Below are 24,856 nucleotides of genomic sequence, written 5' to 3' on the forward strand. Positions count from 1 at the left end.
CCAGTCTTCTGTCAAGCCCATCATGCTCTCGTGTAACAGCAACAAAGGATCAGATCAAGTGGCGTCAAAAAAAAGCAGTCGTTGTACAAGCTCTGCAAACAAGGACGTCCAGCTACACAACCGATTTGATACCTTGAGATTGTGTGCTGTCACAGGTTAAGTGGTGACGTGTTTGTCCCTATCTGAGCACACTGCTCTTCTATATAAGTTAAGCTTTGTAATATCGATGGCCATCAAAAAAGAAATAAGATTATTCAAAGTTATCTTCTTCATTTTACTTCAAGCTTTGTTAAAGCTTTCATGGTATCAGAGCCATGGATGGCGATCCATTTAACTCCCCTTTAACCATCACACATTGCGTTACTCTTAAGCTTTCTGACTCCAACTATCTCTCATGGAAGTTTCAGTTTGAGCAGTTCCTTAACAGTCAGTTGCTTTTCGGTTACGTAACTGGTGCAACCCTCCGTCCTCCGCCGACTTTGAGTGTTCGTAACGGCGAGTCTGTTACAGAGACACCGAATCCCGACTACGACAAATGGCTCCGTACAGATCAACGTATCATGGCGTGGCTCGTTGGTTCTTTGTCAGAAGAGGCTATCAAGAGTGTCTACGGTCTTCGTTCCTCACAAGAAATTTGGTACTATCTGGCTCAGAAATACAATCGTGTCTCTCCTACACGGAAGCTTGAGTTGCAGAGCCGTATCCAAAACACTAAGAAGGGCGCTCGAACTCTTGCAGAGTATCTGTCTGAGATCAAGTCTCTCTGTGACCAGCTTGATTCTATTGGCGCTCCACTGTCAGAACAAGAAAAAATCTATGGGGTTCTACGAGGTCTTGGAAGGGAATATGAGTCCATTTCTACTGTCATCGAGAACTCTATGGATGCATTCCCAGGCCCCAACTTTGAAGACGTGGTGTTCAAGCTAATAGGTTTCAGTGACAAGCTTTCCTCTTACGATACCGCAACCGATGTGTCACTTCATCAGACATTCTATACGAACAGAGGAGGTTACTCAGCTCGCGGTCGAGGTGGCTATAGAGGAAACACACGAGGACGTGGAGGTTACTCTACACAGGGTCGGGGTTTTCATCAGCAAATCAGTCAAAGCTCAAGAAGAGGTGCTGCTTCAGCTGATGATAGACCTACGTGCCAGATCTGCAACAAATACGGTCATCCTGCTTACAAATGTTACAAGCGTTTTGACCACTCGTATCAGACAGAGGAGTATCACAAAGCGTTGGCTGCCTTTCGTGTTCAACAACAACAGAAACCATCAGGTCAGGAGTGGTACGCAAATTCAGGTGCTACAGCCCACATCACGAACATACCGTCTCAACTGCAGTCGTCTCAAGCCTATACTGGTGAGGACACTGTCCTGGTTTGGAATGGTGAGTTTCTGCCGATAACGCACGTTGGAACTGCTGTCTTGCCTAGTCTTCAAGGTAAACTTCTCTTGAAAGATGTTCTTGTTTGTCCTTCCATTACTAATTCTCTCCTATCGGTATCAAAACTTACTGCAGACTATCCTTGTTCTATTGAGTTCGACTCTGATAGTGTTGTTGTGAAGGACAAACAGACAAAGCAGCTCCTTACCAAGGGCAGTAGGGAGAAAGACTTGTACGTTTTGGAGAATCCACAGTTCATGGCTTACTATTCTCACAGACAGCAAGCAACCGGTGATGGTCTATGGCACATGAGGCTAGGTCATCCACATCAAGATGTTCTCCAGCGTCTATCAGCAAATAAGGCCATTGTCATCAATAAGTCAAGCTCTCCGTTCTGTGAGGCGTGTCAGCTCGGCAAATCTAGTCTTCTACCGTTTTCTGATTCCACTTTTGTAGCAACCAAACCGTTAGAAAGAGTACATTGTGACCTCTGGGGACCTTCTCCAGTTGTCTCAACTCAAGGGTTTAGGTTTTATGCAGTCTTTGTTGATCATTTTTCACGTTTTACGTGGTTGTATCCTTTGAAGATGAAATCTGACTTCTTTTCAGTGTTCATAAGTTTTCAGACCTTCGTTGAACAACAGTTAGACTGCAAAATAAAATTGTTTCAGACTGATGGTGGTGGAGAGTTTACAAGTAACAAATTGAAACAACACTTGACTGCTTGCGGAATCAAACATCAGATGTCATGTCCGCATACTCCGCAACAAAACGGCCTTGCTGAAAGGAAACATCGTCATGTTTCTGAACTGGGGCTTTCACTCATTTTCCAGAGTAAAGTACCACATCAGCTCTGGGTTGAAGCCTTCATGGCTGCAGTATATCTTGGAAATCTGTTGCCTTCTTCGGTTCTTCCTGGTCACGTGAGTCCGTATGAAGTATTAGTGGGAAAATCTCCGGTCTACACCTCTCTTCGTGTTTTTGGTTGCAGTTGTTACCCCTTCTTGAGACCCTACGCAGAAAACAAGTTTGATCCTAAAAGCTTGCATTGTGTTTTCCTTGGATATAGTGAGAAGCACAAGGGGTACAGATGCTTGCATCCTCCAAGCGGTAGAGTGTACATCAGTAGGCATGTGTTGTTCAATGAGAACTCTTTTCCATATCAGAAGGAGTATCAGTCGTTTCTTCTGAAGGATGATACAAGACTCATGTCTGCTTGGAAATCAGAGTTTCTATCAGAGGAACCTAAGAAGTCTGCTGCTCCTGTTACAGAAGAAGAAATTCTTATGCCACGGCTACAACCTCAACAAGATACTTCGCCAAGTGGATCACCTGCACCATCTACTGCTTCAATATTCTCAAATGAAGATTTCCCACCTCTAAACTCTCCTACTGCTCCACAAGTTCCTGTTACTTCACAAGTTCAGGAACCAGCCCCATCACATTCTATGGTTACTAGAGGAAAGGATGGTATTCGCAAGCCAAATCCACGCTACATTTTGATGACTGTGAAGACAAACTTTCCGGAACCAAAGTCTGTTGCAGCAGCTCTCAAAGATCCACAGTGGACTGCTGCGATGGGTCGTGAAAAACAGAGCATGGATATAACACACACTTGGGATTTGGTGCCTCCTGAACCTGATATACAACCAGTAAGCTGTGGATGGATCTTCAAGTCGAAGCTCAATGCGGATGGCACACTAAAGAAGCGAAGAGCTCGCCTTGTAGCTCGAGGAAATGAGCAAGAAGAAGGCATAGACTATGTTGAAACATACAGCCCGGTAGTACGCATTGCTACTATACGTTCTGTTCTTCACATAGCTACTGTTAACGAATGGAACATCAAGCAACTAGATGTTGAGAACGCCTTCTTGCACGGAGACTTGAAAGAGACAGTGTATATGAAACAACCACCGGGGTTTGAGGATCCTGAGAAGCCTCACTACCTGTGTAGACTCCGAAAAGCTATCTATGGACTTCGTCAGTCACCTCGGGCGTGGTTCGACAAATTCAACACGTTTCTTCTCGAATTTGGTTTCAAATGTACCCACGGGGACCCGTCACTCTTTGTGTATCTTCATGGGAACGATGTCATATATCTACTATTGTATGTTGATGATATGCTTCTCACCAGCAACAATGACAAGCTTATAGAAAAGCTCATGGTGACTCTTCAGACAACTTTCCGTATGAAAGATATGGGTCCGGTTCATTACTTCCTTGGCATACAAGTTCAGAATCATGATGAGGGTCTGTTTCTGTGTCAAGAGAAGTACACAAAGGATCTACTTGAGATAGCAGGAATGACTGGCTGCGATTCTATGTCCACTCTGTTACCTCTTCAGTTAGACAGAGTAGTTGGTCAAGACGAGATCTTCCCTGATCCAACTTATTTTCGAAGCCTAGCAGGTAAACTTCAATACCTCACCTTGACTAGACCTGACATTCAGTTTGCAGTAAACTATGTTTGTCAGAAGATGCATGCCCCAACAAAGGCAGATTTCTCCAACCTCAAGCGTATCCTGAGATATTTAAAGGGTACAAGCAGTCTTGGGTTAAACATCAATGCAAAGACAGGGTTTCTATTATATGGCTTCAGTGACAGTGATTGGGCCGGGTGTCGTGAAACTCGTTGCTCCACTGGTGGCTTATGTACATTCCTCGGATCAAACATCATCTCATGGTCGGCTAAAAGGCATCCTACTGTCTCACGGTCGTCTACTGAAGCAGAGTATCGAACTCTATCTATCACAGCTACTGAGCTTAAAAGGTTGGCTTCATTGCTTGGTGAAATGGGAATATCGTTACCTGATCCTCATGAACTGTTTTGTGATAATCTTTCTGCTGTCTACCTCACCGCCAATCCTGCGCTCCATAACAGGTCCAAACATTTTGATACTGATTTCCATTATGTACGTGAGAGAGTTGCGCTTGGTGCTTTGGTGGTCAGTCAAATTCCGTCAGCTCAACAGCTAGCAGACATCTTCACGAAGTCACTGGCTCAGCAACCGTTCTGCGCATTGCGTGACAAACTGGGTGTCGTGATGCCTCCCGCCACAAGTTTGAGGGGGTGTATAAGCAAGGGCACTTCAATTCAGAACAAGGCCTTGTTGTCTGTCAAAGCCCAGTCTTCTGTCAAGCCCATCATGCTCTCGTGTAACGGCAACAAAGGATCAGATCAAGTGGCGTCAAAAAGCAGTCGTTGTACGAGCTCTGCAAACAAGGACGTCCAGCTACACAACCGATTTGATACCTTAAGATTGTGTGCTGTCACAGGTTAAGTGGTGACGTGTTTGTCCCTATCTGAGCACACTGCTCTTCTATATAAGTTAAGCTTTGTAATATCGATGGACATCAAGAAAGAAATAAGATTATTCAAAGTTATCTTCTTCATTTTACTTCAAGCTTTGTTAAAGCTTTCAATATGACCTTGCTTCCCTGTGCTTGTGCAACTTTTAAATCGAAGTCTAATTTTACTTAGATTTTTGAGATCTTGTATATAAGAAATAGAATACGGTATCAATTCATCATAGTCTTTGATTACGTACGTACGTACGTACACATATAAATCACTAAGATATACTTCTGTTTGGAAACTTTTCTCGAGGACACTTTAATATTCAAACCTAACATGTTTATTTTAGAAAAAAATGTATGAAATGTTCTTTACATGAATGTGACTTACAATTGTATACATGGGACCAACATGAGTTCTTTTTGCGACAAATTCTGTCAAAATTTCCGAACAACATATATATATTTCAAAGTGGAATCGGGATGATGTAACGGAAACGTCGATCTATGATTATCCCATTGTAATTGCATGTCTTTTTTTTAACAAAGTCATTGTAGATATGTACTCTATATTGCATGTAACGGAAACTTGTGAACATACATAGTAGTTGCATGTCATGTTCACAAGTTATTGTAGATATGTATAACAGACATAATTAAATCGCATACATAATACAAGAACACTTTTTTTTTTTTTATAAATCTTTGGCCCTCATATAGTCATATAAAAGTGCATGGACATTAAACACTGGTGGTGGTGATATATTGTACTGATAGTCTGATAACATATTATATTTCTTTAACAGATTAACATGTTATTATACAGCAACAAGAAGATCAACAAAGCATCAGGCATACAATTAATTACTAGAAAGATGAAATATATGATCGACCAAACTTTCCAAACATTGATATGCCGAACCATTTTGTTTAACCGATGTTCCTACTTTTTCCTTAAGAAGTTCAATCCTCTCACGGATTACTTCTCCTTTAGCTTCCAAGAATAATATTCTTATTGTTCCTTCGATCTCATTTCTCTCAATCCGATTCTCTAGATGCAGTCCGACCCTCCATATGTCACATACGAATCTTGCATTTAGAAACTGGTCCCATATAAAAGGCAAACAGATCATCGGAACCCCTTCGCAAACACTCTCAACCGTTGAGTTCCAACCATTGTGTGTCAAGTATCCTCCAATAGCTTGATGCTTTAGAACCTCTTGCTGCGGTGCCCATTTCACAATCTTTCCATTCTTATTAAGCATTTCCATGACTTCTTCCGGTATAGCCTCGATCCATTTAATGCCATTGACCATACCAACACGTACGACCCACAAAAAGGGTTGGTCGCTGTTACTTAGACCCCAAGCAATCTCCAATAGCTCCGATTCACTTATGGTCACGAGGCTTCCAAAACTCACGTAAATCACGGATCTGTCTTCTTGTTTATCTAACCATGGAATGCAAGTCTCGTCTCGTGTTAGTAAGCTACTAGAAGAAGCTGGAAAGCGGGTATGAGAAGGTCCTATCGCAAAGACTGGGATTTGAAAATCTTGACGTGTCTGAGTCAGAGACTCTTGGTCCAGCTCTTCACATGACATGAATATGAGACCTGAAGATGACTTTGTTGCGTCGTAAATCCGATTCAAGTACGCATCTAGTACCTCCGATTCTTCATCAAGAAGCCGGTAGACATCTTTCTTCCGAAGCGGCGGAAACTCTCGAACCGGATCCTCTTGCTCTGAATCTATAAAAAGAGTTTACAAACATAATGTAGGGGAGGTGGAGCTTGGCGGTGAAGATATATAATTGTGAGGTTACCACGTGTACCCTAGGAAGACACTTGTACTAAGAGAGACAGAAACCAACAAGATTGGTGTGAACTCATACATGTATTAGTACTAATTTTGATCGATAATGTTTTACTACCATTGTTATGAACAAACACAAATTAACTTTTAATAAAGTAAAAAATTAGTACTAACATGCAAATATTTAGAGTTTGTATATTGATTATGTGAACGGATAAGTTTATAATTCTATTGATTTATGGTTATACCAATTTCAAAACTCCATTTCTTTTTTACCTTTTAAAAAATATTTTTATTTCAATAAATGTATTTTTCTTAATTTTAAAAAGCAAGCTGTACTTTCAGACATTTTCAGGATTAACAACAATAAACAGTCCTAAGTAAGGATACGAAACGGTTTCTGGTAGAATGTTACAATACCTTGTAGCGGAAGATATCTTTCACGACGGAGCTGAGGAAGAGCAAAATGACCCCGAAAAAATGAAGCCTTAGTTGCATTAAGGACTAATCTCGGAAGATTCAAACTCTTGGCTAGAGGTTCTGTGAAGATCCATCCAGAATCGTGGATCAAACAGCTAATCATCTGTTTCTTTCGCTCTGTTTCTGAATCTGGAGATTGCAACAGCTTAGTCAAACAGTCACGAAACGGAGACTCACATTTCTCGTTGAGAATGGTGAGCATCAGATTGATATCGTGAGATCTTGTCTCTGTGTCAGACAAGCCATCTGGAATTTGTAGGTAATTCGAAGAGAGGGTGGCTTGAAGCTTTTGGAGCGTTGAAGCGCGTGTGGATCACAGTGATGGAGAAACCTCTTGAGTGGAGGATCTTTGCAAGCTGAATCATAGGGTTGATGCAGCCTTGTAATGGAAGTGGAAACAGAATCACTTGTAGGCCATTACTCTTCTCCATCAATGCTTTCTCCTGTGTTTGTTTTCTCTATCTAAAATGCAAACCGAACTCTCTTGAAATTTTTATTTAATGTAAGAAATTAATATTTTTTGTTTGTTTTCTGAAACCAATTAGATAGTGGAGACAAAACTCTCGATGGTCTACTTTTATCATAAGCTTTATTAGCTTGGTAGTTGGTAGTGTGTGCGTTGCAGCCTGTCAAGATTATACTAAACAACAGCTGCCGCGTATAATACTAGCAAGTTTGGTGTTGAATCCGAATCTTAATTGGTTTCTCAATAGTCAATACCATTAATCACCCTTAAAAATAATTAATTACTCCTTCCGTTTCAGATTATTTGTCGTTGTAGGGTAAAATTTGAGTTTCAAAATAAGTGTCGTTTTATAATTTCAATGCAAAATTTATTGATTTTATTCCTAGACTTAAAATATTGCTCAACCTAATATAGTTTTGGTTTTAGTTAAGATTCGATTTTTATGCGAATAAATTTTGTTAATAAAAATAAATTTAAGTTCCAACAATGCCAAAACACAAGGAAGAGTTTCCTGAACACACAAACAACTTAATAATAAGACATAACTCAAACACAAAGATAGCTAGAAACCAAAACTCCTTATCCGATCAATCAAACTCTCTAAAGATCGATAAGCCGAACCGTTTTCTTTAACCGATCTTCCAACTTTCTCCTTGAGAAGTCTCATCCTCTCTCGGATTGCATCTCCTTCATCTCCATAAAACAAACTCCTTATCGAACTCTCGATCTCGTTACTCTCAATCCGATGCTCTAGATGCAGCCCTACCCTCCAAACACCACTAACAAGTCTTGCATTTAGAAACTGGTCCCATATAAAAGGCAAACAGATCATAGGGACGCCTTCACAAACACTCTCAACCACCGAGTTCCAGCCGTTGTGTGTCAAGAATCCTCCGACTGCTCGATGCTTTAGCACCTCTTGTTGCGGTGCCCATTTCACTATCTTTCCTTTCTCGTTAACCTTTGCCATGAGTTCTTCCGGTATGGCCTCGATCCATTCTGTGCCTTTAACCGAACCAACCCGTACAACCAACAAGAAGGGCTGACCGCTGTTTCTTAGACCACAAGCAATCTCAATCAACTCTGGTCCGGTCATGGTAGCGAGGCTACCGAAACTCACGTAAATTACGGACTTGTCTTCCTGTTTGTCTAACCATGGAATGCAAGTCTCGTCTTGTGTGAACAAGCTACTGGACGAAGCTGGAAAGTTGCTAAAAGATGGTTCTATCGCATAGATTGGTACTTTGAAGTCTTCACGTGCCTTACGTAATGAGTCTTGGTTCAACTCTTCGCAGGACATGAATATAATGCCTGAAGACGACTTCGTCGCTTCCAACATCATATTCAAGTAGGGTTCTAAGTACTCCCTTTTCTCTTTCAGAAGCCGTACAAGATCCTTCTCTCGAAGTGGTGGAAACTCCTGAACTAGGTCGTCTTGTTCTGAATCTGTAAAAGAAAGTTGCTTGATCTATATGCAAGATGTCAAAAAAACCTTAATTTTCTGTATCCTAAGATCTCAAGCGCACTAAACTCACTCTCTATAGAACAAAATCGCTTATACATTTAGTTAAATTATATAAAGTAATTGGTATGGTAAAGTGACAAAGAGAAAAGGGAAAGCAAAAACAAATATAAACAGTTGCTTGATGTATACGCAAGTTGTAAGAAACTCAAAAATTTTAAACCCTAAGATCTCAAGCGTACTCTCTATAGAACATTATAATCTCTAATCTCTTATACATTTAGTTATACTACATATTTATCAGGACTGTTGATGTGTAAACTCATGTGTAGATAATTTCACATGACCGTCGAGGTAATACTTTTAACAAAAAATAAATTAATTAATCTTCGATATATCTAAAAGGATCTCTGAACATGGAAAAATTAAACAAATAGGAAATATTCGTAGTAGAGACTAGAGAGGAAATGATATGTAAAGCGAGAGATAATAATACCTTGAGACACCTCACGGCGGAGCTTAGGAAGAGAAAAATGGTTGAGAAAGAAGGAGACTGTGTACGTACTGAGAACCAGTCTCGGGAGTTTCAAACCCTTTGTTACGGAGGGTGTGAAGGTCCATCCGGAGTCATGGATCAAACAGCTAATCCTCTGTGTTTCTGAATCTGAAGATACCAAAAGCTTAGCCAAAAAGTCACGAAACGGAGCCTCACATCTTTGGTTGAGGAGAGTGAAGAGAAAAGTCTTATCATCAGTTCTTTTCTCTGTTTCAGACAAGCCGTCTGGTATCTCTAAGAAGGTGAAGAGAGGATGGCTTGAAGCTTTTGGAGCGTTGAAGTGCGTGTGGATTACTGTGATGGAGAAACCTCTTGAGTGAAGGATCTTGGCGAGCTGAATCATGGGATTGATGCAGCCTTGTATTGGAAGTGGAAAGAGAATCACTCTTAGGCCACTACTCTTCTCCATTGAAGCTTTCTTCTTCTTTTTTTCTTGAACCAAAAGCCAAAAGTTCAGTGAATGATATTTCGTCGGAGTTAAGATATATATAAGCTAAGAAAATGATATATAGGCTCTGAATGTTAAATTTAAAGAAAAACCGCGGTGCGGTTTTATTAGTAACAAAAACATTTAGATATAAGTATATAGTTAGAGATTTTTGTGACTTTAATTGCGGTCCTTCAGTGCAATACATTAGCATTCGGAGCTTTAATTATGTTACGTGAAGAGTGGAGACAAAATTTTAAATTTTATATTGTGCCATTCATAGGTATAGAAAGACAAGAGCTAGTGGTCCAGTTTAATAATAACATTATCAGTCAGAATTAAAAATAAGTGTATCGTACACTCTGGGTCCATATTCGGATTCGATTTATATGCGAATATCTATCTATATATAATAGCAAACTCAATTTTGATGCTAGATGACCTAATCATTTTTTTATAGGAAAATAAAATTTAAATCTAACGGTTTAGTTTAACAATATTTTGTAATCTAACGGACATGATCATCTCTTATTTATAAGATCCGACGTCATCAATCTCTTTCACCAAAAGGCGTCTCAATCAACTGCTCTCTGAACGAGCACCCCTTATACATCCACCTCTTTGCAAAGGACACCTCATTTGCCTCCTTTCGGATTCAACCCGTCTCTAAAATCCATCTATATATTGAAGTTTCAGATTTCTTATCCCTTTGCATATTCCATCATCATTCTGTCCATTTACATTGTCCATCATCCTCATCCAGTTTTAGATGTAAGAATTTCTCTCATACAGTTCATCACCATCGTAGTACATGTATTTGTCTTTGGTTTTTTTACTTCGTTTATTATCTGGAAATAAATCAATCCAGTGTTCGTTGTTTTATTTAAAGGGACAGATTTTCAAAAAAAAATTAACTGTTTGGTACTGCGTGGGAGGAGATGGAGTGAATCACGTATTTTTTTGGCCGAAGAACAATCTATGTTCTCAGATTACTTATAGATTTCGACTTATTTTGTCTCTGAAATTGGAAAATTCCCAAGTTTTTCTTACTGCAGTTGATTAAAATGTATTTTTACTTGTATGGTCCAGCACAGCCTTAATAACATCCATAAGTGCATCACTCACGCGTGTGCCTTGAAGTGGAGAAGTTTGGAGTTGGAAAAGAAGTAGAGAGACTCCAACGGTGCGTTTCTATGGGAACCTGATCTTTATGATGTCACAAATCATTAATTTATAAATACAAGCATAATCTATTCATAATAGAAGGTACGTATTAATGTAAATTTCATGCTTTTGAGTTTTGAGTGATTAAAAGATTTCATATAGTTGTGTTGTTCTGTTCCTCAGAAAGAAACACTGTAAAAACAGATGAAGAAAGAAACCAACGATGAGTTCATAAAAAGTTGTGATTATATTTTTTAGTTTCATCAATCTTGTAACATGTGAAAGAAAAGCCTTCACGGAGAAGCAGAGAGAAGGACGAGTAAACGTCCTGGCAAAAGAGTAAATATAAGGTTTTCCATTGTTAGTTTATTATAATTGAGTTTGGTATGATTAGATAATAATTATAAAGTAACTGTAAACCCAATAGGTGCATTTGTAAAGTCGTGAATTGTTTGTAAAGTCGTGACTTGTTGGAAGAGTCACAAGTAGTTTTCTTTACGGTTACTTAAGAAATATATGTAAGTCATGTTGTCTTATGTAAAAAGTGTCAACAATAAAAGATAAATTTTCCAAATGTATTTTGTTCTCTTTATTTTGTCCAACATTCTTTACTGCCGCACCAGTCTCTCCCGTTTAACAGACACGTAGTTGATATTGAAGGTTCCTTGATAAATGAGGTTGGTGAAAGGTTGCAATGGATTATACCTAAAGCTCATTAGTTTGCTGTGTTCACATTATTACAAGGCAAGGCAATGTCAAAGATTAATCCCTAATTGCTTGCTCGATTAGATACCCTGAAACTCCAGACCAAAGAGGAGAAGAAGTGAGTGAATTGTTTATACGCTGCGGTGTCTTGTTATATGATCCGAAAAGCAACTTACTACAAACTAACTTCTCCAAAACTCTGGAAGGGATCCTCCCTCTGCAACATCATGTGTGAAAGTATATGACTGAAGGAGAATGACCAGTCCAATAACTTACCAACTCTCCCAATAACATCAAATTCAAAAAACCAGTTCTATATATTGTCATCAAGTTCAGTATATGACTGAAGGAGATGTAACACGGTGCTGGAGACAAGCCTTGCCGTTAGAGATCCATCGCCTCTCTCTTTTGGTCGCTGTGCATCGGATCCGAGAGGCTTTGATGTAGAGAAGAGACGCACGTACGCGGAGCCATCACGTAGAGCACTTCCGGTGCCGATCACCAAGTCATCATCTCATCGGAGGAGGGTCCGAGATCCTTGCCGTGCCGCCGGAGCCTTTATCAACTCTCGACGTAGCCGTGATCATAACCGAGCGATGCGGAGGAGGCACGATCTAAATTGGAGTTGCGGCGTTTAACACCAACCACCACCATCGTTAACCGTGAGACATAGGAGGGGAAAGCCATGTCACCGGAGAGTCGTTTCATGATCACCGAGTTTGAGCCAGCCAGCATCATCAACCGTAGTCCAAGCCGTGCAGCAGCTAAGTGTTATCTTCTTGTTACTTGTGTTACAAGCAACATATTTAGCTTAAGCTAAATGTTTCATGCGTAGGAAACATGCAACTTTCGATGTTATTATTCTAAAACCTAAGCGAGGCATTTTCCCATTATCTCCGACCTTGGCTAACATGAGGGTATTTTTCCCAACTTCTCTTAGACGGCTTAGGACTGTATTAAGTTTCTGAAATATGGGATTTGAATCCAACGAATTAAATATTATAGATATTGTAGTTAATGGATTATATTGTTTCCTAAGTTATTCTTAACTACAATGGAAGTTACTTTATTTTGTTAAGAATTGTTTAAGATCACTGACTTCAATTTTGTTGGTAACGATTTGTTTTTTTATGAAGAAGTTAAGTCTCTTACTCGATTCCTTCAATTAATAAATAGTAGATTGTATTTTCATTTGGTTACAAAATCTATATTATTATGTCTAATAGCCGACTGCAAAAAAATATCATTATTGTAAAACTCTCTACAAAGAATATTTAGTGGTTTGGTAACGTTATTGGGTAATATCAAGAATTTAGGGTTTTACAATAATGATACTTTTTGTAGAGAGTTTTACAATAATGATATTTTTTGCAGTCGGCTATTAGACACAATAGTATAGATTTTGTAAATATGGTTTAGGGTTTGTGTATTGGGTAATATCAAGAATTTAGAGAATATAATACGTATTGATGTTTAGTGTGTTTCAGAATAAATCATGTGTGAATTATGTTACCATATATTTGTGTATAAAAATGAATAATATTATAGTTACAATTAGTTTATGAACGATGAGTGAAAAAAAGCCATAGGTTCAACTATTTTTTAAAAGTTAATAACAAAAAAGTAAAAAACAAAGAGATTAAAACGTGGGTGTTACCCATACGGTTTTAATTAAAAATTAAAAATTAAATAATGGAACGGCATAATCTTGTAAATAAATTGAAAAATAAGGACATAATCTTAGTAAGGATTGTGTTTTAATAGTATAGATATGTGAAATAGATGAAAAGTGGAAAACATGCCATGAAAGTAGCATCACTTTGGATACACCAGATCAATTGCTTATTTTTCAAATTAGTTCACTATAAAATTATAATTTCATAGATATTATGGTGATTAATGATCATACTGGATTTTGCAAAATACATGAAATTCTAGGAAAATAAGCTTTTTAATTTCAATCAACAATTTTATGAAAAATTCATGGGTTTGAATCTTGAAACTGAAAAGAAAAAAAATTCTTATAATCATCATATAGTTTTGTGACTATAACCAATTATTTTATGAAGAGTTATAAAGATATTATGTATGAGTAAAAATATTAAGGCTCCGACTGGTGACATGTAGTATTAAAATCGAGTTGCAATATGTATTACAATTCGATGTAACTTGCGGTAAAAATCATGTGGTAAAAACTGTAACTTTATGTGGTAAGTTTGCAGTAAAAATAAAAGTTACAATCTAAAGTATGGTTTTTAATCAAATAAATATAAACATAAGACAATGAATTATTATTAATAACAAAAAAACATTAACCTATTAAAAATAAATAAATAATAAAAATAAATGAATAAAATAAATTTTAACAAAAATTATGTTGCAATATATATTTTTCTAAGAACTATAATTACGGATTATAATATTTATCAATAACAAAATAATTTATAAATTTATATTACAAATAAAATTTACAAATAAAATTTACAAATAATAAGATTTTGTAAAATAATAATTAAAAAGAAGAAGTTAAATATACAAAAATAAGAAAAAGGAATAGAATAAAAAATCTTTGACTAACACAAAATTAGGTGAAGTTGTATAATAATGTTAAAAATATTTGGGAAATTTTTTTAAAAAAGCAAAAAATGATAACTATGTCCCTTTAGACTAATCTCATATACTTTATGTCCCGTTAGGTTAATTATTTTCAAAATAGCAATAATTCCCTTAAAATTGTAATTTTTAAATATAATAAATAATGAGTTCGATCAAGCGGGATCGATCGATCCAAAATTACAAGGTCGAACTGATCGATTGATCCTGATCTTTAAGCAGAACAAAAAAAACGCGGAGCATATACTGATCGACCTGGTCCATTTCACTCGATAGTCAAAGGTCCATTTCATACGGATCGACCGATCTTGAATTATAGACCGATCGATCTGTGAAAGCATAGATATGAATCATGGTAGAATTAATGTGAAAATTTTGTGAACAATCAATGGAATATAGAAGACGGCGTGAGAAGAAGGTTACCACTTTTTTCGTTTTTTTTTTAAAAGATCGATTTTTCAAAATATGAAAGTGAATATTCCCAAATATTTTGTTTCCATATTTTTAGGAATTGATTTCTTATCCGTAGAATACATCTAATATGTAGAAATTGGTTTCTACAGGTTTTTAGAATTATAGTAATGTGTAGATTTTGATTTCTACATATTTTAGATTTACAGTAAATCTGTAGAAGTCAGTTTCTACGTGTTTTAGATTTATATTAATGTGTAAATTTTGATTTTTAAAGATTTTAAATCGGTAGGTTAAGCGCGGAATGTGTATTCTAAATATTTTTAGAATACTCTTATTTATGTAGATCACGTTTTCTAAACATTTTAGATTCAATGAAAAAAATGGATTTCGTTTTCTACTTCGTAGAATGTCATTTCTACTTTATTTAGAACAGAATCTGAAAATTATGTTTTAAACATTTTTAGAACTGAAAAAAATACCACTAAGTTCATATAGGTATTTTATCAATAGTTACTATTTTTCCAAATTTTTTTGTTTGTAAAACTATTTATTAAATTTTATTTTCAAAAATATTAAAGGGTATTATAGGTAAAAATGACACAAAATAGATATTAGTTTAAAAGAACATAGTTATCATTTTTTTTTGCTTTAAAAAAACAATTTTCCCAAAATATTTCTAGAAATAAGAATAAGATATTGCCATGGTGGTTTTGGAAATATAAATAACATTTTATTTACAAACAAAAAATTCCAAAACATTGAACATGAAAGCTTTTTTTTTACGTGGTGTGTTTGGAATTTATTATGTTCACTTGTAATTTTGATAGAAACTTTAATTATGACTGTATCTCAACTCTAAAACATGAGATTAGGCATGATGTTGCATTAAGTTTTGATTTAACAATTTTATAAAGGGTATAACTCAAAATTGTAACTCAACCATAATACATGATAACTCAAACGTAAAATCAAAAAACTAAATTTAATACATGATTGGTGACATTTTTGAGTTATCTATGAGTTACACCTTTAACTCAAACTAAATCAATGTTATCACATGTTACCAATCAAAGCCTAAGTAGTCAAATTTTTTACATATGTTCAATTTTCAACCAAACATGTACGAAACAAAAGCCAGCAGCGTACCATACAATTATGTTTATCCAATATAATATTCGCATGAATATATTCATTCTAACAAATTCATCTGTTGGGGGTAACATCTTTTAACACTTGTCTCTTTTATATAAATATTATTGTTTCACCAATTTTTGTTATATACGTTTTTACCTTAATAGTTTTATGATCACTTAAATAGTTTTATGATCATATATATTACTTTTCATGTATTTTCACTATATTTTATTTTGCAATTTTTCCTTCTGTAATCTTAATATTCGAATGGAATGTTATAAAAACTATGTATTTTATCATCATTTTTAGTTTATATATTTTCACATATAACCACTCTAAGCAATTCAGTGTTGATAATAGTGCAATAGACAACGACGACAAGATATTTGATTTTTAAGAATATTTATATATTCTTTATAGCATTAAACTAATTTTTGAAGGAATTATTAGTATTTTTATTTTAATAAAATTTTATATTATTAAAAAATTGTGTTGTATTTTTTTATCTATCTAATTTTAGTATCAATTATAGTTTATTTTAAAATATCTCACTTTATATATAAAATTTAATATATAGTTTCCCCGCGAATTCGCGGGGTTTGAATCCTAGTATTGGTAATAACAATTAACAAATGTTTAGTTTCTGCATGTTTTTTTGGATAGGTCAAGCCAAAATGAAAACAGCAAACCCACTGGCGAAGTCGATGAGGTACATTATACATTGGGTCAAATTCGCCAAAACTAAAGCTTCCAACACTAGATAAGCAAGGCTCTAACTGATATATTAGCGCAAATTATTTAGGGATTTTTGTTTTGTCTTGTAAATGAGAAATGCAAATAAAAGTTATAAACCTAAATGCAATAATAAAAGAAAAAGAAAAAGAGATTTTCATTTCGGGTCGAATTCACAAAACCTAAAGTTTCCAACATTGGAGAAGCAAGAACTCTTTGATTACATAACAAAAGTCTTCAAAACATTAATAATTTATTAGTTGGAAATTTATGATGACAAAGAAATAAATAAAAACACCTATATAAAGCTAGAAAGACGATATATGATCAATCAAACTCTCTAAAGATCGATACGCCGAACCGTTTTCTTCAACCGATCTTTCGACTTTATCCTTAAGAAGTGTCATCCTCTCTCGGATTGCTTCTCCTTCACTTCCAAACAATAATCTCCTTATCGCACTCTCAATCTCATTTCTCTCAATCCGATGCTCTAGATGCAGCCCTACCCTCCACACGTCACTAACAAGTCTTGCATATAAGAATTGGTCCCAAAAACAAGGCAAACAGATCATAGGGACGCCTTCACAAATACTCTCAACAACCGAGTTCATACCATTGTGTGTCAAGAATCCTCCTATAGCTCTATGCTTCAGAACCTCTTGTTGTGGTGCCCATTTCACTATCTTTCCTTTCTCGTTAACCTTTGCCATGAGTTCTTCCGGTATGGCCTCGATCCATTCTGTGCCTTTAACCGAACCAACCCGTACAACCAGCAAGAAGGGCTGACCGCTGTTTCTTAGACCACAAGCAATCTCAATTAACTCTGGTCCGGTCATGGAAGCGAGGCTACCGAAACTCACGTAGATTACGGATCTGTCTTCTTGCTTGTCTAACCATGGAATGCAAGTCTCGTCCTGTGTGAACAAGCTACTAGACGAGGCTGGGAACTTGCTATGAGATGGACCTATCGCGAAGATCGGTACTTTGAATTCTTCACGTGCCTTAGGTAATGAGTCTTGGTCCAACTCTTCACAAGACATAACGAATATAATGCCTGAAGACGACTTTGTCGATTCCAAAATCATATTCAAGTAGGGTTCTAAGTATTCTCTTTTCTCTTTAAGAAGCCGCACAAGATCCTTCTTTCGAAGTGGTGGAAACTCCTGAACTACATCGTCTTGGTCTGAATCTGTAAATTGAAAAAGGAAGAGCAGAGAAAAAAAAAAAAGAGTTGCTTGATCTGTACGCAAGATGTAAGAAACCCTAATATCTCAAGGACACTAAACTCACTCTCCATAAAACAAAATTGCTTAAAATTTAATTATACTACAAATAGATAAGATTGTTGATGTAAACTCATGTGTGGATAAATTCATATGACCGAATCAGTAATACTTAACGAAACCCTAATTTCAAATATATCTAAAAAGATCGGAACATGAAAAGATACCTTGCGACAGAAGATTCACTTCACGGCGGAGTTTAGGAAGAGCAAAATGGCTGCGAAAGTAGGAGACTGTGTACACATTGAGAACCAATCTCGGGAGCTTCAAACTCTCAGCTACGGATCCTGTGAAGGTCCATCCAGAATCATGGATCAAACAGCTAATCATCTGTTTCTTCTCCCCTGTTTCTGAATCTGAAGATCCCAAAAGCTTAGTCAAACATTCACGAAACGAAGCCTCACATCTTCGGTTGAGAAGAGTGAAGAGCCAAGTGTTATCATCAGTTCTTATATCTGTTTCAGACAAGCCGTCTTGTATCTCTAAGAAGGTGAAGAGAGGATGGCTTGAAGCTTTTGGAGCGTTGAAGCGAGTGTGGATGACAGTAATGGAGAAACCTTTTGAGTGGAGAATCTTGGCCATCTGAAACATGGGATTGATGCAGCCTTGTATTGGAAGTGGAAACAGAACCACTCGTCGGCCATTATTCTGATCCATTGAAGCTTTTCTCCTTTTCTTTTTTCCGGATCCAAATCTAAAAGTTCAGTGAATGCTATTTCCTTGGAGATAAGGTGTCTTTATTATAACGTAATTAAATAATATAGTTACGTGAAGAGTGGAGACACAACCCTACATGATTGCTCCACATGCCCCTTAGGTAGAGAAAGACAAGAAGAGCTAGTTGGGTCCAATTTTAAAATGAACACTAGTAGTCAAAACTATAATATAAAATATGTATCGTATACTATAGGTTTAAAATCAGATTTGGTTTGTATGGGAATATATCGGAAATAACAAAAGTTCGTTTCGGCTCCGGTGGTGGTGGTCTAGTGGTTATAGGACCATGGCCGTAAGCCGAATGAGGCCGTTTCTTGAACTCGATCTACCACTGGAAACTTATTCACCAATTCTGGGCCAGTTGGTTTTATGAACCTAATAGATCAGATGTTTTTCAGTATGATAGAAGATAGCAAACAAAACATTTTTATCTTAGGACTGGACCTAAGACTGGTAATACCTAAGTTATCAAAAAAAAAAAAAGTTTCGGTATGATCTTTGATTAGGACTACCCAAAATGAAAACCGCAAACGCACTACGATGTCAATGAGGTACGCTTTGTAATACATTATACATTAGAGAAGCAAGAGCTCCACTTGATATAAAAAATGATTTAGGGATTTTTGTTTAGATTAGAAAGCAAGAAATGCAAATCAAAGTTTCAAAAGAAAATAAATAAATGTATATGCATATTTCTTTGTTTTTATTCCAACAGTTACCAACCAACATAGAGGAAAAATAACACTAGCAATTTATTAGTTGAAAAAACTAAAATGACAAAGGAATCAGAACACGTATAAAAAGTTAGAAAGACGCTATATGATCAACCATAGGAATGAGCATCAGATTGACATCGTGAGATCTTGTCTCTGCTTCAGACAAGCCATGTGGAATTCGTAGGCGGTGGCGGAGCTACAGCTTGGTGAGGGTGGTCATATGACCCATATGAAATTGTATCAAAATAAATTTTTCCTTGTATTTTGCAGAATAGTTACTAAAAATTTATCTTATTGACCCATATAGCATATGTTTATTATGCATTTGACCCCTGTAAAAACCCGAGCTGGCTCCGCCACTGTTCATAGGGGTTTTAGTAATATAAATAAATGTAAGTTCCACAAATGCCAAACACAAAGGAAGAGTTTCCTCAATTTAAAAACAACTTAATAACAAGATACATAATTAATTTTTGCCGACAAAAAAAAACAAGATACATAATTGAAAACACAAAGACATAACAACACATATAGCTAGAAAGATGAAATATGATCAATCAAACTCTCTAAAGATCGATATGCCGAACCGTTTTCTTTAACCGATCTTCCAACTTTCTCCTTGAGAAGTCTCATCCTCTCTCGGATCGCTTCTCCTTCATTTCCAGAAAACAAACTCCTTATCAAACTCTCGATCTCATTTCTCTCAATCCGATGCTCTAGATGCAGCCCTACCCTCCATACGTCACTAACAAGTCTTGCATCTACGAATTGGTCCCATATACAAGGCAAACAGATCATAGGGACGCCTTCACGAACACTCTCAACCGTCGAGTTCCAGCCATTGTGTGTCAAGAATCCTCCTATGGCTTGATGCTTTAGAACCTCTTGTTGCGGTGCCCATTTCACTATCTTTCCCTTCTCGTTAACCTTTGCCATGAGTTCTTCCGGTATGGCATCGATCCATTCTGTGCCTTTGACCAAACCAACCCTAACAACCAACAAGAATGGTTGGCCGCTGTTTCTTAGACCACAAGCAATCTCAGTTAACTCTGGTCCGGTCATGGAAATGAGGCTACCGAAACTCACGTAAATTACGGATCTGTCTTCTTGTTTGTCTAACCATGGAATGCAAGTCTCGTCCTGTGTGAACAAGCTACTAGACGAAGCTGGAAAGTTGCTATAAGATGGACCTATCGCAAATATTGGTACTTTGAAAGCGTCACGTGCCTTGCATAGTGAGTCTTGCTCCAACTCTTCGCAGGACATGATTATAATGCCTGAAGACGACTTTGTCGTTTCCAAAATCATATTCAAGTAGGGTTCTAAGTACTCCCTTTTCTCTTTAAGAATCCGTAAAAGATCCTTCTTCCTAAGTGGGGGAAAGTCCTGAACTAGATCATCTTGTTCTGAATCTGTAAAAAGAATATATAAAAGAGTTGCTTGTTCTATACGCAAGATGCTAGAAACTTAATTTTCTATTATACTAAGAGCACCTCCAACAACAAGTTCGAGAGGAGTTCTAAACATTTAAGAAAAAAAAGTAAAAAGAATGGCCAAAAGTTCTAATGTTAGACTTTTTTAGAAACTCTTCTCACACCAACAAAACCGATGTCATTCACCAAAGAGAAATTGGTGTTTTTATTGCTTTAAAAATAATAAAACAAATTTAAATAATTATAATATTTTTTTTTCTTTTAGAAACTCTTACGGTGTTTAACTATTGGAGCTGCGCTAAGATCTCATGCGCACCAAACTCACTCTCTATAGAGCAAAATCGCTTATATATTATTATTCAGAGTAAATGGAATGATAAAGTGACAAATAGAAAAGGGGAAGCAAAAAAAATTGCTTGATCTATACGCAAGATGTAAGAAACTTAAAATTTTCTAAACACTGGCTAAGATCTCAAGCGCACTCTCTATAGAACAAAATCGCTTATACAGTTAGTTATACTACAGATTTAGGAGCACTGTGGAGATGTAAACTCATGTCGCAGATGGGAATATTCATATTAGAGAGTAAATGGTGTATGTAAAGCGAGAAATAATAATATACCTTGAGACAGAAGAGACACTTCACGGCGGAGCTTAGGAAGAGCAAAATGGTTGAGAAAGAAGGAGACTGTGTACGTATTGAGAACCAATCTCGGGAGTTTCAAACTCTTTGCTACGGATCGTGTGAAGAAGGTCCATCCAGAGTCATGGATCAAACAGCTAATCCTCTCTGTTTCTGAATCTGAAGAAGATCCCAAAAGGTTAGTCAAACAGTCACGAAACGGAGTCTCGCATCTTCGGTTGAGAAGAGTGAAGAGCCACGTGTTATCATCAGTTCTTGTCTCTGTTTCAGACAAGCCGTCTTGTATCTCTAGGAAGCTGAAGAGAGGGTGGCTTGTAGCTTTTGGAGCGTTGAAGCGAGTGTGGATAACAGTGATGGAAAAACCTCTTGAGTGTAGGATCTTGGCAAGCTGAATCATGGGGTTGATGCAGCCTTGTAGTGGAAGTGGAAACAGAATCACTCGTCTGCCATTATTCTTCTCCATTGAAGCTTTCTCCCTATTTTTTTCCTGATCTAAGCTCAGTGAATGATATATCCTTGGAGATGAGGTATTTACTACTTAACGTAATAAAATAATATAAGCTATGATGTCCCTTGGTAGTTACAGAAGGACAAGAACTAGTGATTCAATTTAATAATGAACATTAGTTGTCAGAATTAAAAATATAAATATATTTGGTATACTTAAGGTTAAGCTCAGATTACGTTTCTATGCAAAATATATTAATAAATAACAGACAGTACAGTGTAGTAGCCGGTCCACTCTGTAACACTAAGTGTGTTTCTCTCGAAACCGACCGGATCAGTCGATAGGGTTTATCAAACAAAAAAAACAAATGTAGGCATGGTCTTTGGTTCGGTCAAGTTTAAAACAGTAAATGCACAGCAATGTGGATGAGGTACGCATGTAATGTCGAACCCACAAAGACCAAAGTTTACAACGGTAGAGAAATATCTCCAAAACATTAACACTTTATTAGTTGAAAAATTTAAATAACAGGAATCAAAACATTCATAAATATGGCTAGAAAGATGATATATGATCAACCAAACGTTCCAAAGATCGATAAGCCGAACCGTTTTGTTTAACCGATCTTCCTACTTTCTCAGCAAGATGTTTCATCCTCTCTCGGATCACTTCACCTTCAGGTTCCAACAATAGTTTCCTCACCACTCTCTCGATCTCATCTCTCTCAACCCTACCCTCTAGATGAAGCCCCACCATCCACACATCACTAACAAACCTTGCATTAAGCAACTGGTCCCATACAGAAGGCACACAAATCATAGGGACGCCTTCACAAACACTCTCAACCGTCGAGTTCCAACCATTATGTGTCAAGAATCCACCAGTAGCTCGATGCTTTAGAACGTCTTGTTGCGGTGCCCATTTCACTATCTTCCCCTTCTCCTCAAGCCTATCCATGAGCTTTTCCGGTATAGCCTCGATCCACTTAGTGCCATTGACCATACCAACCCGTACCACCCACAAGAAGGGTTGGTCGCTCTTTCTTAGGCCCCAAGCAATCTCCAACAACTCTGATTCACTGATGTTCACAACGCTTCCAAAACTCACGTAGATCACGGAGTTGTCTTCTTGTTTGTCTAACCACTGAATACAAGTCTCATCAACTGTGAACAAACTACTAGAAGAGCCCGGGAAGTAGATATGAGATGGTCCTATCGCAAAGATCGGGATTTGGTAGTCTTTACGTGCTTGGCTGAGTGATTCTTGATCCAACTCTTCACATGATGACACGAAAATAAGACCTGAAGATGCCTTTGTCGTTTGCAAGATCATATCAGAGTACGAGTTTAGAACCTCTGTTTCTCCATCGAGGATTTGTAAGAGATCCTTCTTCTTAAGCGGCGGAAACTCCTCTGCTGGTTCATCTTGTTCTGAACATGTGAATAAATGTTTTTTTTTTTTTGATATACCCTGTTGGCTAATTCGATAATAAATATAATTTGATAATAAATGTTAGTTTTGATCAGTGTTTTTAAACCCGGATCGAACCGGCGGTCGGACCGGGTTGAACCATGAGCCGAAAATAATCTGGGTTGGGTTAAAGCTAAAACCCAACTAAAATCGAATCAGTTAAAAATCCCTATCGAACCGTCAAAAACCCGGGAACCGGCGACCCAATGAACCGGCCAAACCCCGGTTTGTATATAAGCTAAAATTTTGTTAATGAAACAATTCATTTTTCTTCATTTTTCGTCTGTCGTATTTTTTTTTGTCTTCTCTACAAATCATAAATTATAAGATTCACAAAGTTTAATATTCACGTCAAGATATTGTTTTTGTTTACTTCTCACTTTAAAAAAAAAATATTTCATGATCACTTGTTTTGAATACTTTAAATCATTGAAACATTTTCGTTTCTGAAATTTGTATGTCAAAATATAACTTTTACCTAATGTGTATATACTTTTTTTAAAAGGTGATGAAGACGTAGAGTGATAAGATCTGCGAATAAAGTTTAAATGTACTTTTCATATTAATTTTAGATTTTAATTGTTTTTTTTTAAGTTTTTCTACACAATATGGATATTTAAACATTTTATTTGATATGATTTATTTTTTGAAAAAGTATGCATATTATTTATAAAATATCATTAAATTTAGTTTAATCTAAGTAAATCCGATCAAACCCGGTTCAGACCCGGTCGAACCACAATGACCCATGACCCAAAAGCATTTCGGTTCGCTAGCCGGTCCGGTTTTAAAAACACTCGTTTTGATAGATGATGATTTCATATGACTAATAAAATTGTAACCTCTGTAGATGATTTATAGAAATATTGGACCATGAAAGTCAACCTCTATAGGAAAATATTTTATAATCATATTAAAACTGTTTTAGGTTAAATAAGAAGCAAATAGTACCTTGCAGTGGAAGGTATCTTTCACGGCGGAGTTTAGGAATAACAAAATGACCTACAAAGAAGGATACTTTATAGGTATTAGTGACCAATCTCGGGAGATTCAGACTCTGAGCAAGGGGTTGTGTGAAGATCCATCCAGCATCATCGATCAAACAGCTAATCCTCTGTTTCTCTTCCTCTGAGGATCTCAAAAGCTTAGTCAAACAGTCACGAAACGGAGCCTCACAGCTTCGGTTGAGAAGCGTCAGGAGAAGTGTGACATCTTGAGTGCTTGCCTCTGCTTCGGACAAGCCGTCTGGGATCTCTGAGAAGGTGTAGAGATGGTGGTTTGAAGCTTTTGGCGCGTTGAAGCGCGTGTGGATGACAGTGATGGAGAAACCTCTTGAGTGGAGGATCTTGGCGAGCTGAAACATAGGGTTAATGCAGCCTTGTATAGGAAGTGGGAACAAAACCACGCGTAGGCCATTACTCTTCTCCATTGAAGCTCGTCTCTATTTGTGTGTTTCAAACCAGATGCAAATCTCCTCATGATATAATGCAATGCCACATTTG

The 24,856-nt window shown here is 36.9% G+C and overlaps 4 protein-coding genes, 1 long non-coding RNA gene and 1 pseudogene across 6 annotated transcripts; 1 reads left to right on the forward strand and 5 right to left on the reverse strand.

The window, feature by feature from the left end:
• Positions 1–5,395: 5,395 nt before the first annotated feature.
• On the reverse strand, positions 5,396–7,510 carry LOC106432199 (annotated as a pseudogene).
• Positions 7,511–7,752: 242 nt separating this feature from the next.
• Positions 7,753–10,047, reverse strand: LOC106432198 (UDP-glycosyltransferase 76C5-like). Of its 2 annotated transcripts, none has more exons than XM_048767255.1 (2): positions 9,406–10,047; positions 7,753–8,905 (listed from the first exon to the last, which is right to left on the reverse strand). In XM_048767255.1, the coding sequence occupies exons 1-2, from the start codon at positions 9,862–9,864 to the stop codon at positions 8,000–8,002; spliced, it is 1,365 nt and encodes a 454-aa protein (XP_048623212.1). In that variant the 5' UTR covers positions 9,865–10,047; the 3' UTR covers positions 7,753–7,999. The 2 variants fall into 2 exon arrangements, with proteins under 2 accessions (XP_048623212.1, XP_048623211.1); XM_048767254.1 differs by having other exon boundaries at positions 7,756–8,883; positions 9,396–10,042.
• Positions 10,048–10,283: 236 nt separating this feature from the next.
• On the forward strand, positions 10,284–11,624 carry LOC106414048. Its single transcript, XR_001282741.3, has 2 exons — positions 10,284–10,653; positions 10,972–11,624. It is a non-coding gene; the product is annotated as an uncharacterized LOC106414048 (long non-coding RNA).
• A 5,158-nt stretch (positions 11,625–16,782) lies between these two features.
• LOC106432227 (UDP-glycosyltransferase 76C5-like) lies at positions 16,783–18,661 on the reverse strand. Its single transcript, XM_013873075.3, has 2 exons — positions 18,095–18,661; positions 16,783–17,833 (listed from the first exon to the last, which is right to left on the reverse strand). Exons 1-2 carry the CDS (start codon positions 18,582–18,584, stop codon positions 16,953–16,955), a joined length of 1,371 nt encoding a protein of 456 aa, XP_013728529.2. The 5' UTR covers positions 18,585–18,661; the 3' UTR covers positions 16,783–16,952.
• Positions 18,662–19,420: 759 nt separating this feature from the next.
• LOC106432196 (UDP-glycosyltransferase 76C4) lies at positions 19,421–21,945 on the reverse strand. Its single transcript, XM_013873046.3, has 2 exons — positions 21,416–21,945; positions 19,421–20,772 (listed from the first exon to the last, which is right to left on the reverse strand). The coding sequence occupies exons 1-2, from the start codon at positions 21,897–21,899 to the stop codon at positions 19,895–19,897; spliced, it is 1,362 nt and encodes a 453-aa protein (XP_013728500.1). The 5' UTR covers positions 21,900–21,945; the 3' UTR covers positions 19,421–19,894.
• Positions 21,946–22,268: 323 nt separating this feature from the next.
• LOC106432200 (UDP-glycosyltransferase 76C4) lies at positions 22,269–24,817 on the reverse strand. Its single transcript, XM_013873051.3, has 2 exons — positions 24,306–24,817; positions 22,269–23,314 (listed from the first exon to the last, which is right to left on the reverse strand). Exons 1-2 carry the CDS (start codon positions 24,781–24,783, stop codon positions 22,440–22,442), a joined length of 1,353 nt encoding a protein of 450 aa, XP_013728505.1. The 5' UTR covers positions 24,784–24,817; the 3' UTR covers positions 22,269–22,439.
• Positions 24,818–24,856: the final 39 nt, after the last annotated feature.

The sequence above is a fragment of the Brassica napus genome, chromosome C9 (assembly GCF_020379485.1).
Source record: "Brassica napus cultivar Da-Ae chromosome C9, Da-Ae, whole genome shotgun sequence".
Taxonomy (NCBI): Eukaryota; Viridiplantae; Streptophyta; class Magnoliopsida; order Brassicales; family Brassicaceae; genus Brassica; species Brassica napus.

Excerpts from the sequence above, each read along its gene's own strand:
- LOC106432200 (XM_013873051.3), bottom strand. The coding sequence starts at position 24,783 with ATGGAGAAGAGTAATGGCCTACGCGTGGTTTTGTTCCCACTTCCTATA. Across the intron at positions 23,315-24,305 it reads AAGATACCTTCCACTGCAAG|AACAAGATGAACCAGCAGAG; the intron begins GTACTATTTGCT and ends TCACATGTTCAG.
- LOC106432198 (XM_048767255.1), bottom strand. The coding sequence starts at position 9,864 with ATGGAGAAGAGTAGTGGCCTAAGAGTGATTCTCTTTCCACTTCCAATA. Across the intron at positions 8,906-9,405 it reads TTCCTAAGCTCCGCCGTGAG|ATCAAGCAACTTTCTTTTAC; the intron begins GTGTCTCAAGGT and ends TCTTGCATATAG.
- LOC106432227 (XM_013873075.3), bottom strand. The coding sequence starts at position 18,584 with ATGGATCAGAATAATGGCCGACGAGTGGTTCTGTTTCCACTTCCAATA. Across the intron at positions 17,834-18,094 it reads AGTGAATCTTCTGTCGCAAG|ATTCAGACCAAGACGATGTA; the intron begins GTATCTTTTCAT and ends TTCAATTTACAG.
- LOC106432196 (XM_013873046.3), bottom strand. The coding sequence starts at position 21,899 with ATGGAGAAGAATAATGGCAGACGAGTGATTCTGTTTCCACTTCCACTA. Across the intron at positions 20,773-21,415 it reads AGTGTCTCTTCTGTCTCAAG|ATTCAGAACAAGATGATCTA; the intron begins GTATATTATTAT and ends TTCTTTTTACAG.